Source organism: Nerophis lumbriciformis, linkage group LG12, assembly GCF_033978685.3.
Source record: "Nerophis lumbriciformis linkage group LG12, RoL_Nlum_v2.1, whole genome shotgun sequence".
In the NCBI taxonomy this organism is placed as follows: domain Eukaryota; kingdom Metazoa; phylum Chordata; class Actinopteri; order Syngnathiformes; family Syngnathidae; genus Nerophis; species Nerophis lumbriciformis.
Window position 1 is genome coordinate 627,707 of NC_084559.2, and position 12,278 is coordinate 639,984.

The 12,278-nt window shown below is 37.2% G+C and overlaps 1 protein-coding gene across 1 annotated transcript in view; it reads left to right on the top strand.

Moving 5' to 3' along the window:
• The first annotated feature begins 873 nt into the window (after window positions 1-873).
• LOC140679233 (E3 ubiquitin-protein ligase CHFR-like) overlaps window positions 874-12,278 on the top strand; it is a 50,835-nt gene continuing 39,430 nt past the window's right edge. The window contains exons 1-5 of the mRNA XM_072914229.1: window positions 874-982; window positions 1,496-1,595; window positions 10,635-10,744; window positions 10,883-10,942; window positions 11,007-11,171. Coding sequence (XP_072770330.1) covers window positions 874-982; window positions 1,496-1,595; window positions 10,635-10,744; window positions 10,883-10,942; window positions 11,007-11,171 — 544 coding nt within the window. The remainder of the gene's footprint in view (window positions 983-1,495; window positions 1,596-10,634; window positions 10,745-10,882; window positions 10,943-11,006; window positions 11,172-12,278) is intronic.

Sequence of the window (12,278 nt, forward strand, 5' to 3'; positions counted from 1 at the left end):
AGAAGAAGCGCTTCCTGTTCTATGGGGGTGGGTGCTTACCTTGGCGGTTGCTTGCGTAGAAGAAGAAGCGCTTCCTGTTCTACCGGGAAAAAAGATGGCGGCTGTTTACCGAAGTTGCGAGACCGAAACTTTATGAAAATGAATCTTAATATTTATCCATATATAAAGCGCACCGAGTTATAAGGCGCACTGTCAGCTTTTGAGAAAATTTGTGGTTTTTAGGTGCGCCTTATAGTGCGGAAAATACGGTAGACTAAAAATTTACCGTAGTAGCAATATAAAATATATGTAATATTTACATATTATATATACAGTATATAATATATACTCATATATTATTATATTTGTATATAGTATATACAATATATAACAATACCAAGTACTATATTACAGTATATGTAGCAGCTGCAGCATAAAATAGACATTATATTTCTGTTATTCACTAAGTTTTATTGTTAATGATTTGAGTATTCTGAGCAAAGACAAAATATTTGACGAACCGAGCACTCTTTGCAACTACAAAGTCGTGAAATATTATTTAAAAAGATAAAAAAACACTGTGTAAAATTAATGAAACTATGAACCGTATTTTTCGGAGTATAAGGCGCACCGGAGTATAAGTCGCACCTGCCGAAAATGCATAATAAAAAAGGAAAAAAAACAAACTATGAAACAAACTGCGACTATTAGTCCGAAAAATACGGTATTTAGACTTGGACAAACTTTAATGATCCAAAAGGGGAAATGGTTCCTTTTATTCATTGTACATTCACAATCATTGCTGGTTACTGTATAGTGTTCTGATCCTGTCAACTGTGTTCATGAATACTAACAACGACCCAAATACTTCTATGTTTAGTTCCAAACACAGAGATGGACGGTCACACGAGGGCTCGACCGTGGGGGAAGTTGGTCAGAGTGGATTGCAGTGAAGCCGAAGTGCTGCTTTTCAACAAGGAATGCACCGTTGGCCGGAAAAAAGGTAGAGATGCTCTCTTTTATGTGAAGGAATGGATGGAGTAGATTTGTTTTCAAATATGACTGCATTTAAACATTTCTCGCGTGTTGCTTTTGAAATAGTTAGTTGCAAACGTCTGTAATGCAGACATTGCTGTCAGTGTCTGGGGCCCTTGAAAACCTCCCCCAAGACAAAACACAAAGCCTTTAGTGCCGCAAACTTAGACAGCCTCTTGTGATGATAACAAAAGCCGTCTATTGAGAACATGTGTGCCGAATTTTAAGTAGGTATTTTTTTTGTATCAGCCTATATTTCCTTGCTTTGTTGTCTAAGAGCCTGTGGGGGTCCGTACTTTTTTGCAATGCAAAATGTCTAGCCTTATTTGTTGAACCTATTTCTGTGAACTGAAAGGTTTTCACCGCAAATCACTCAATTCGGCCTGTGTGGCTTTGAAATAGCGACAGTGAAAGAATGGAAGGGTTAACGTCATCTGCGGTATATTCCATTTACTTTTGGTTTTTGTTTCTATCATGGCAGGGTGTGATCTGGCGTTCCCTGCCAACAAACTGGTCTCAGGCGAGCACTGCAAGATTGTGCAAGATGAAAACTCTGGTCAAGTGTTGCTTGAAGATATGAGGTATGATATGGACCAAAATTCATATCCTGATATATTTTTGGCTGAATATCAATATACGATGCACATTGCGATATTTTTTCCAGAAAGTGAATTAAGACAAAATCAAACCCAATTAAAGCTGCAAGCAGCATTGGTCGGGCCCACGTATTTGGCAGGTGCTAGTCCTAAGTGTCCCAATACTTTTGTCAAGTTTTAGTCCCAAGTGTCCCAATACTTTTGTCTACTTTTAGTCTGAAGTGTCCCAATACTTTTGTCTAGTGTACCTACCTTGTCTGCATTGTGTGGGCACGTTAGTGCTTCCTGCTTTTAAGCAGCCATCTTAAAAAAACAGCAGCGCAGCAGCATCAGCGCAGCGGTTCTTTGAAGGCTCATAAAATCAAAACCGGAGCAGTTAGAAAAATTATTTCGTTAACTTTTATTTGGAAGGGTTCAATCTCTCTCCTGTGTTATTTTGAAGCTGATACGACAAACGCGCTCAGAGGAGATAATGTTTGAAGAGAAGTGACCGGTTTATAAAAAAAAAATTGTTTTGAAGGGGAAATTGCAAACTTCCTGTTGATTTTTGCTGGGGGTTGTCAATATATGAAATGTAGGTCTAAGTGAGACCTACATAGAGGGTTTCATGTCTCTCCGACCTTCCCAGTGGGAGTTACAGGCAGTATTGTCATTTTTTTCTTCCGAGGAGCAGTTTTTTCTGCGTTTTATTCAATCTAGCGCAATTTTGAGATTTGGGGTTAGATTTTTTTATTAGATCACAATTTTTGCCAGTCCTGATGTGTGTGTTCAGTTTGGTGAGTTTTGAAGCATGTTAAGAGGGTGAAAATACAGCTCAAAGAGGCAAAAGTTACTGTTTTTATTACTTTTTTGTCTTGAAGGGGGAATTGCCAACTTCCTGTTGATTTTTGCCCGAGAATATACTATTATGAAATCTAGGTCTAAGTCACACCTACATAAAGGTTTTTGTTTCATGTCTCTCCGACCTTCCTAGTGGGAGTTACAGGCAGTCTAGGTTTTTTTTTTCGTAGGGGGCGCTAGAGCGCAATTTTGAGTTTTGAGGCTTGGTTTTTTTGATAAAAAGTTTTGCCGTATATTACTGATGTGTGTGTAAAATTTGGTGAGTTTTGAAGTATGTTAAGGGGGTCAAATTACAGCGCAAAGTTGCGGAAGAATAATAATAATAATAATAAGAAGAAAGAATAAAACCTTACAAATTCAATAGGTCCTTATGCCCCATTGTATAAGGACTCCCTTTGGGAGTCCTTATACAATGGGCCATGCGGGCCCTAAATATACATATCAAGTTTTTAACATGAGCAATTTTCTGGAAATGTTAAAGTTTCATGCATAGATAGATGGAAACTAGGGCTGGGCGATATGGCCTTTTTTTAATATCTTGATATTTTTAGGCCATGTCACGATACACGATATATATCTCCATATTTTGCCTTAGCCTTGAATTAACACTTGATGCATATGTGTACAGCTCTGGTAATGGGTACATTAGCACCCACCTGCACAAATGTACTTCATAATGTAACAATCAAAATAAATATTACTTTTTTTTTGTTTACTAGGGCATGCATATATACAATGCATTAGTTCAACCATTTAAAATCAACGACAATTAAAGCTGCAAGCAGCGTTGGTCGGGCCCGCGTATTTGGCAGGTGCTAGTCCTAAGTGTCCCAATACTTTTGTCCAGTTTTAGTCCCAAGTGTCCCAATACTTTAGGCAAGTTGTAATCCTAAGTGTCCCAATACGTTTGTCAAGTTGTAGTCCCAAGTGTCCCAATACTTTTGTCCAGTTTTCGGCCTAAGTGTCCCAATACTTTTGTCCACTGGTATTTATAAGTGTCCCAATACTTATGTCTACTTTTAGTCTGAAGTGTCCCAATACTTTTGTCTAGTGTACCTACCTTGTCTGCATTGTGTGGGCACGTTGGTGCTTCCTGCTTTTAAGCAGCCATCTTAAAAAAACAGCAGCGCAGCAGCATCAGCGCAGCGGTTCTTTGAAGGCTCATAAAATCAAAACCGGAGCAGTTAGAAAAATTATTTCGATAACTTTTATTTGGAAGGGTTCAATCTCTCTCCTGTGTTATTTTGAAGCTGATACGACAAACGCGCTCAGAGGAGATAATGTTTGAAGAGAAGTGACCGGTTTATAAAAAAAATTGTTTTGAAGGGGAAATTGCAAACTTCCTGTTGATTTTTGCTGGGGGTTGTCAATATATGAAATGTAGGTCTAAGTGAGACCTACATAGAGGGTTTCATGTCTCTCCGACCTTCCCAGTGGGAGTTACAGGCAGTTTTGTCATTTTTTTCTTCCGGGGAGCAGTTTTTTCTGCGTTTTATTCAAAAATTGCGAGCGCAATTTTTGAGATTTGGGGTTAGTTTTTTTTTATTAGATCGCAATTTTTGCCAGTCCTGATGTGTGTGTTCAGTTTGGTGAGTTTTGAAGCATGTTAAGAGGGTAAAAATACAGCTCAAAAGTTACTGTTTTTAGTACTTTTTTGTCTTGAAGGGGGAATTGCCAACTTCCTGTTGATTTTTGCCCGAGAATATACTATTATGAAATCTAGGTCTAAGTCACACCTACATAAAGGTTTTTGTTTCATGTCTCTCCGACCTTCCTAGTGGGAGTTACAGGCAGTCTAGTTTTTTTTTTCGTAGGGGGCGCTAGAGCGCAATTTTGAGTTTAGAGGCTTGGTTTTTTGATAAAAAGTTTTGCCGTATATTACTGATGTGTGTGTAAAATTTGGTGAGTTTTGAAGTATGTTAAGGGGGTCAAATTACAGCGCAAAGTTGCGGAAGAATAATAATAATAATAATAAGAAGAAAGAATAAAACCTTACAAATTCAATAGGTCCTTATGCCCCATTGTATAAGGACTCCCTTTGGGAGTCCTTATACAATGGGCCATGCGGGCCCTAAATATACATATCAAGTTTTTAACATGAGCAATTTTCTGGAAGTGTTAAAGTTTCATGCATAGATAGATGGAAGCTAGGGCTGGGCGATATGGCCTTTTTTTAATATCTTGATATTTTTAGGCCGTGTCACGATACACGATATATATCTCCATATTTTGCCTTAGCCTTGAATTAACACTTGATGCATATGTGTACAGCTCTGGTAATGGGTACATTAGCACCCACCTGCACAAATGTACTTCATAATGTAACAATCAAAATAAATATTACTTTTTTTTTTGTTTACTATCCAATCCAATCCAATCCACTTTATTTATATAGCACATTTAAACAACAAAATGTTTCCAAAGTGCTGCACAACAATATTAAACACAATTAAAAACAATATACAATAAATATGATTAAAAACAATTTCAAAGGGTAAAACCAATTAAAACAGTAAATAGAAAGAAAAATTTTAAAAACACAGAGGACAACAGAGGACCACACAACTCACGTAGTGTTAAAAGCCAGAGAATAAAAGTGGGTCTTAAGACGAGACCTAAAACACTCCACTGTGGGAGCAGTTCGAACATGGAGGGGCAGAGTGTTCCAGAGCTTAGGGCCGACCACAGAGAAGGCCCTGTCTCCCCTGGTTTTAAGTCTCGTCTTGGACACCACGAGCTGGAGCTGGCTCTCGGACCTCAGAGCGCGCGCAGGATTGTAAGTTTGGATGAGGTCCGAGATATACTGAGGTGCCAGTCCATGTAAAGCTTTAAAAACAAACAGCAAGGTTTTAAAATCAATTCTAAAATGAACAGGGAGCCAGTGCAAACTCTCAAGGATTGGGGTTATATGCTGGCGTCTCCTGGCCCCTGTTAAAAGTCGTGCTGCCGCATTCTGGATTAACTGCAACCGGGAGAGAGCTTTTTGGCTAATGCCAGCATAAAGTGCATTGCCGTAGTTCAGGCCACTTGAAATACAATCATGCACGACTTGTTCAAAAAGGTTAAAAGATAAAAACGGTTTTACCTTTGCTAAAAGACGAAGATGATAAAAACACGATTTTAAAACGCCATTGACTTGTTTGTCAAGTTTAAAATCACTGTCTATAGTGACGCCAAGGCTGGTGACTTTGGGACGCACATCATTTTGCAATGGTCCCAAGTCAGTGAGGGCCGGACCAAACACTAAAAATTCCGTTTTTCCCTCATTCATTATTAAAAAATTCTGGGCTAACCAAGCCTTGACGTCGCATAGACAGTTGAGAAGGGGTGTCAGGGGGCCGTGGCCTTTTGAAATAGGCATATAAATTTGGCAGTCGTCAGCATAAAAGTGATAAGACACTCCATGCCTCTTAAAAATCTCTCCAAGAGGGAGGAGATATAGAGCGAACAGGATGGGGCCTAGAATAGATCCCTGGGGGACACCACAGTAGGGCATGCATATATACAATGCATTAGTTCAACCATTTAAAATCAACGACAATAAAAAGGAGATGCTTGGAAATAGCATAAAAATGCCCGAAAAACTTGCAAAAACGCGATTCATAGCGTTACTTTTTGGTGCAACCATCATGAGCCTTCTATTCAGGTATATTTCTTTTATATTTTGATAAATCATCATATTTATGTATTACTAAATTTAAATAGGTATTGATCAATCTTTAAGCTCTGCGTATTTGATTTCAGTTTGCTTTTGACATCTTATTTAGAATTGTAGTTGAAACTTTTACAACCTTGTGTTGTGCTCATGATGGCGTAACCAAACTAGATTTCATTTAATGATCTTATTTTGAATATTTATTCCCTTTTTTACATTTAGTATATTTAAATATTCATTTATAAACGTTGAATACATTTCAAATATCAATAAAATGCAATTGCCTTCATCTTATAGGGTAATAATTTCACCACACCTAGTGTGTGTGACAATCATTGGTACTTTAACTTTAACTTTAATGTTTAGTTACACCAAGTCATGAGCGTAACACTAAGCTTCATCACTTTGGCTTGTAATATCTCTTAATTCTGGTGGTGTTTTATGCTTTTTTTCTTTTTGGAACATGTACTATACATATAATACAATAAAGTCCCATATAAAATTATGTTTCTAGCAATACTTTAATTTTGCCTTTGAAAGTAACACTCCAATGTCCATTAGTGCAGCTGTACACACATATAATCACAGCAGTATGATGATTCTATGTGTCTACATTGATTGATTGATTGATTGATTGATTGAAACTTTTATTAGTAGATTGCACAGTACAGTACATATTCCCTACAATTGACCACTAAATGGTAACACCCCAATAAGTTTTTCAACTTGTTTAAGTCGGGGTCCACGTAATCAATTCATGGTAAAACATTAAAACATTCTTCTTCATACTGCATTAATATATGCTCATTTTAAACTTTCATGCAGAGAGGGAAATCACAACTAAAAGTGTATTTATTAAAGAGTTATCAAGCAGAGACACAAACATTCATGTCAATTCCAAAACAGAAAGTGCAAGATTGTCAGAGACATTTTAAAACAAGCTATTAGTGCACTTTTGTGCATGATGTCACTAAGATGACATATCAAAACAACACTAAATTAAAGTGCACTTTTTGTACAGAACGCCACTACAATAGTTGAAAACAAATAAAGTGCACTTTTGTGCATGATGTCACACAAGATATTTCAATAACTGTCAAATAAAAATGAGCTGCATAATAGGAAATCAAATAGTGTATGTCCTTCTGTTGTTGACTCTTTTTTTCATACGGTGTTGATCTGCAAATGGTTGCTTCGGCATTTTGTTGGTTTGGCACTGAACGGAGATGTTGACATGCGGAGTAAGCACCCTTCATTCTCTAGTGGGTGACTTTTCAAATTATGCTACAAATTAGCAGTAATGCTACTTTTTGTAGCAACGCTTTTGCCCCACACTTGACAAATTACGGTTGTCTGTTCGACATCTTCCCGCTTGAAGCCAAACCACCGCCAGACGATGGACCCCCTGCTGTTTTTCTTGGGAATTAATTCTTCCTTCATTTGTTACCCGATTCGCACCTTCTCTCTCTCGTATTACCACTCGCACCACAGCTAACGTTACCCATGCCGCTACCTCTCTGCTCGGCGAGGGCGTATACGTATGTGACGTATGTAAGAAGGTGCGCTTGTTTTACGTCTCTGTGAGAAGCAGAGACAAGAAAGCCTGTAGTGTAATGCCCGCAACTAAAAGCAACCGCGTGAGAACGTATACTCGAATATCACGATATAGTCATTTTCTATATCGCACAAAGACAAACCCGCGATATATCGAGTTTCCATATATCGCCCAGCCCTAATGGAAGCACATAAAAATATTAAAAAGCTTTAAAATCAATATAAGAATAGTAAAGTACAATCTTCAGTCTTCTTTAAAAACAACCCTTTGGCTATGCTCACAATCATCAGCTTAACATAACATAACCACAACAGAACAAAATATAAAATAAATCCCTGGTTTAAGAGGACATTTTAAATATCAGCAGCAACTTGAAAATAATTTATTTAATAAGAGTGTTTTTTAGCTCAATATTTGCGCAGAGCAATGTCTTTTTTTTTTCTTCCATTTTGTGTATGAAACACAAAAAAATTACCTTAGAATTCCTAGTAGAGCATTGTTTTGTTTTTGTTAGTTTTTCACTGTGAACATCTCTCAAGATGCATAATTAACAATTCATTTGACTTAGAATACAATTTTAAAGGGGACCAATTATACAAAAATTAACTTTTCTTTCCTATTGGTACTTGTTTTTGTGTATTTGAGATTTGCATAGGTCCCAAATTTAAAATCAAACCATGGAGGCATTGCAGAGATATTTGTAAAACAATCTTGCCTTCCTTTATACTTGAGGTGTTTGAAAATTGCTATGTCCTGTGACATTTTCTGCCCTGTGACGTCAGCGGATATCTCCATATATGGTAGAGATTTACTTGAAAATCGTTGTGCGAGTCCGACGCTGTTGTCAACAAGCTCCTTATTTTTCTCTAACCTCTTGTTGTGTGGCAGACTGGCTCGTACATGCACATGCATCCTCCGCTGTTGCCATTTCTAATCCAAATTAGCGTATTGTTCTAATTTATATCTGTCAGTAGACATAATATGGAAGCTCTAAAAACTACAATAAAAAGGGAGATGACACAGTTGAAGTGGAGGCACATTAATGAGACGGACCATTCTGAAGAGACGGTCGGAAAGCGGCTTATAGATGGTCAGTAAAACATCATCTATGCAACATTTTGACCAAAGAACCACCATTACATTTTATGTAGACCACAAGGAACTGTTTTACATGTCGCAAAAACATCATAATAAATGCTTTAAGTAAAATTTTAAAACTCCATCCATTTTCAGAAGGCGAGGCACACCCCGGACAAGTCGCCACCTCATCGCAGGTCCAACACAGATAGACAGACTCAATAATGATTATTATTTACCGACAAAGCCAGGCAAGGCCTCAAGCAGTTGCTATTTGCTAACTATGTACACAACAAATAATGCGTCACATTTGGAAAATGTTATTTAATTTTTTAAAGAAATGTAAATATAACAACACCATGACACATCCAGACAGGCCCATGTGGGCAGAGGTGGGTAGTAACGCGCTACATTTACTCCGTTACATCTACTTGAGTAACTTTTGGGATAAATTGTACTTCTAAGAGTAGTTTTAATGCAACATACTTTTACTTTTACTTGAGTATATTTATAGAGAAGAAACGCTACTTTTACTCCGCTACTTTTATCTACATTCAGCTCGCTACTCGCTACTAATTTTTATCGATCTGTTAATGCACGCTTTGTTTGATTTAGTCTGTCATAGTGCCTGCGTTTCAACAAATACAGTCACTGGTGACGTTCACTCCGTTCCACCAATCAGATGCAGTCACTGGTGACGTTGGACCAATCAAACAGAGCCAGGTGGTCACATGACCTGACTTAAACAAGTTGAAAAACTTATTCGGGTGTTACCATTTAGTGGTCAATTGTACGGAATATATACTGTACTGTGCAATCTACTAATAAAAGTTTCAATCAATCAATCAAAAGTGTGAAGGAAAAAAGACCCTTTTTTATTTCAATCGTACATCCTGTCAAAAGCCTAAAGACTGACTGCACAGTTCCTGTCTTCACAATAAAAGTGCTGCTCCATCGCGCCTGCGCTTTCAAAACAAGAGTCTCCGAAAGCCAGCGCAAACAAGCTAGCAAGCTACGGAGTTTGCCGCCAATGTATTTCTTGTAAAGTGTATAAAAACGAATATGGAAGCTGGACAAATAAGGTGCCAAAAACCAACCACTTTCATGTGGTATTAGACAGAAAGGAGGAACTTTTTTTCTCCATTTGAAAACGTGGACGCTATCAGCACTACGGTCTGATTACAATCAATGCAAGTCATCAGAATCAGGTAATACACCAACTTATATTCTTGTCTTCATGAAAGAAAGGAATCTATATGTGTTAAACATGCATGTATATTAATTAAAACACCTTTAACATATAAACAAAAACGGCAAAATAAATAAATATAAATTATATACTGTATATATATATGTGTGTGTATATATATGTATATATATATGTATATATATATGTATATATATATATATATATATATATATATATATATATATATATATATATATATATATATATATATATATATATATATATATGATATGTGTGTGTATGTTACTCATCAGTTACTCAGTACTTGAGTAGTTTTTTCACAACATACTTTTTACTTTTACTCAAGTAAATATTTGGGTGACTACTCCTTACTTTTACTTGAGTAATAAATCTCTAAAGTAACAGTACTCTTACTTGAGTACAATTTCTGGCTACTCTACCCACCTCTGCATGTGGGCAATGATGTGCGTTTTACATCACATAGCCACTTGATGGCAGTGTTGGCTTACCCTCTCCACTCCCAACAGTTACCAAACTATAATGCTTTGATTCAGATTGAGAAAACTTTTGTACGTTGGTAGCAGGAAGAGGAAAAAGGAGGACATCCGTTTTCTATCGTTTATCCTATCTTTTTGCTAATTTATCTTCTTCAATAATAAGTCCAAATGTTTGTTGTCTTGCATTTAGCACCAATGGCACAGTGATCAACATGGCTAAACTGGTCAAGAAACAAACTCACTTGCTTCAAAATGGCGACGTGATCTACTTTGTGTATAGGAAAAATGAGCCTGAACAAAGTAAGTGTTATGTATTTATTCACACATTTTTTTTTAGTACTTGATTCTACTTCTTGAGTATTGATACTCTTTATTGTGAATTCAAAAGAAGCAAAAATAGACATGATCTTATGTTCATTTTTTTGCCTATTCTTTCAGACATTGCCTATGTTTACCACTCAATCCAAACAGAGCAGGAGATTTCACAGGATAGCTTGGGTATGCATTTAAAGTCCTGGTGTAAGATGATGCAGTCTGGAAGTAACCATCTACTTTGATTCAGACATGTCAGCCCACAGTCCTGTTCCTGTCACGTCCTCCGAGATGATGCTTTCTGTGGAACCTGTCATGCTCTCAAAGGCTCCTCTGGATCTCACTCAGGAAGAACCTCAGCCGTCCACCTCAACTTCACATATCTGTATTCAACAACCTTTCACACCAAACTCAGGTGGGTTCTGTTGTAGTATTACTTAAGGAGTAGGGATCATTAAAAAGTAAATTCATGTTCTGTGAGGTTATCTGAGTTAATGCAGAAAAGTGTCCATTTGCAAGATATACTTTAAGTACAGTATAGTAGGGGTGTAACGGTACGTGTATTTGTATTGAACCGTTTCGGTACGGGGGTGTCGGTTCGGTTCCAAGGTGTACCGAATGAGTTTCCACACAGACATATTAAGTAGCGTAACGCACGTTGTGTAAACAATGCACACCGAGGCACAACACACGACATGCTAGTAGCTAACGGGCTAGGATAGACTGACCATACGTCCTCTTTTCACCGGACATGTCCTCTTTTGCGGGGCTGTCAGGGCGGAGTTTCTTAAATGCCTTGAATGTCCGGCATTTTGAGTTAGGGTTGCATGTATTTTCAATGTACGTTCAGGGTTAAGAAGGGGTTAAAAACAAAACAAACAGCAGCATTGGTGAGGGAGGGGCAGAGACAGAGAGAGAGAGAGAGAGTTATGATAAACGCGCATGCGTCGCCAGGCTCTGCTTTTTATCCATAGATTTATCACATTTAATTTTTTATTATCTATAGCAGGGGTGTCAAAAGTGTGCCCCGGAGGCCATTTGCGGCCCACAGCTAATGTTTTAAAGGCCCACGGCACATTCTAAAAATACTATTAAAATAAACAAAAACATAACAAAAGTGAAATAAAAAAGCTTAAAGGTTAAATGTAATTTAGAAAAAGTTGCAATGTTGACTAATAAAACAAAGCTGTTTTTTTTTTCCTTCAAACTGTCATTGCTCAAAACATAATATTGAATCAAAATCAATGTTATTATGAATTATTGACCTATCCAAGGTTCCCATTACTTCACATCAAATATTCCACTAAGAAAAATATTTTTGGTGGAAGATTTTGCAAATTTGATAAATAAATAACCCAAAAATGTATATTTTGTTGTTTTCTTACTGTACCGAAAATGAACCGAACCGTGACCTCTAAACCGAGGTACGTACCGAACCGAAATTTTTGTGTACCGTTACACCCCTACAGTATAGTAATATATTATTAGTATAGTAATATTAATTTCACATTTTTATTCAATA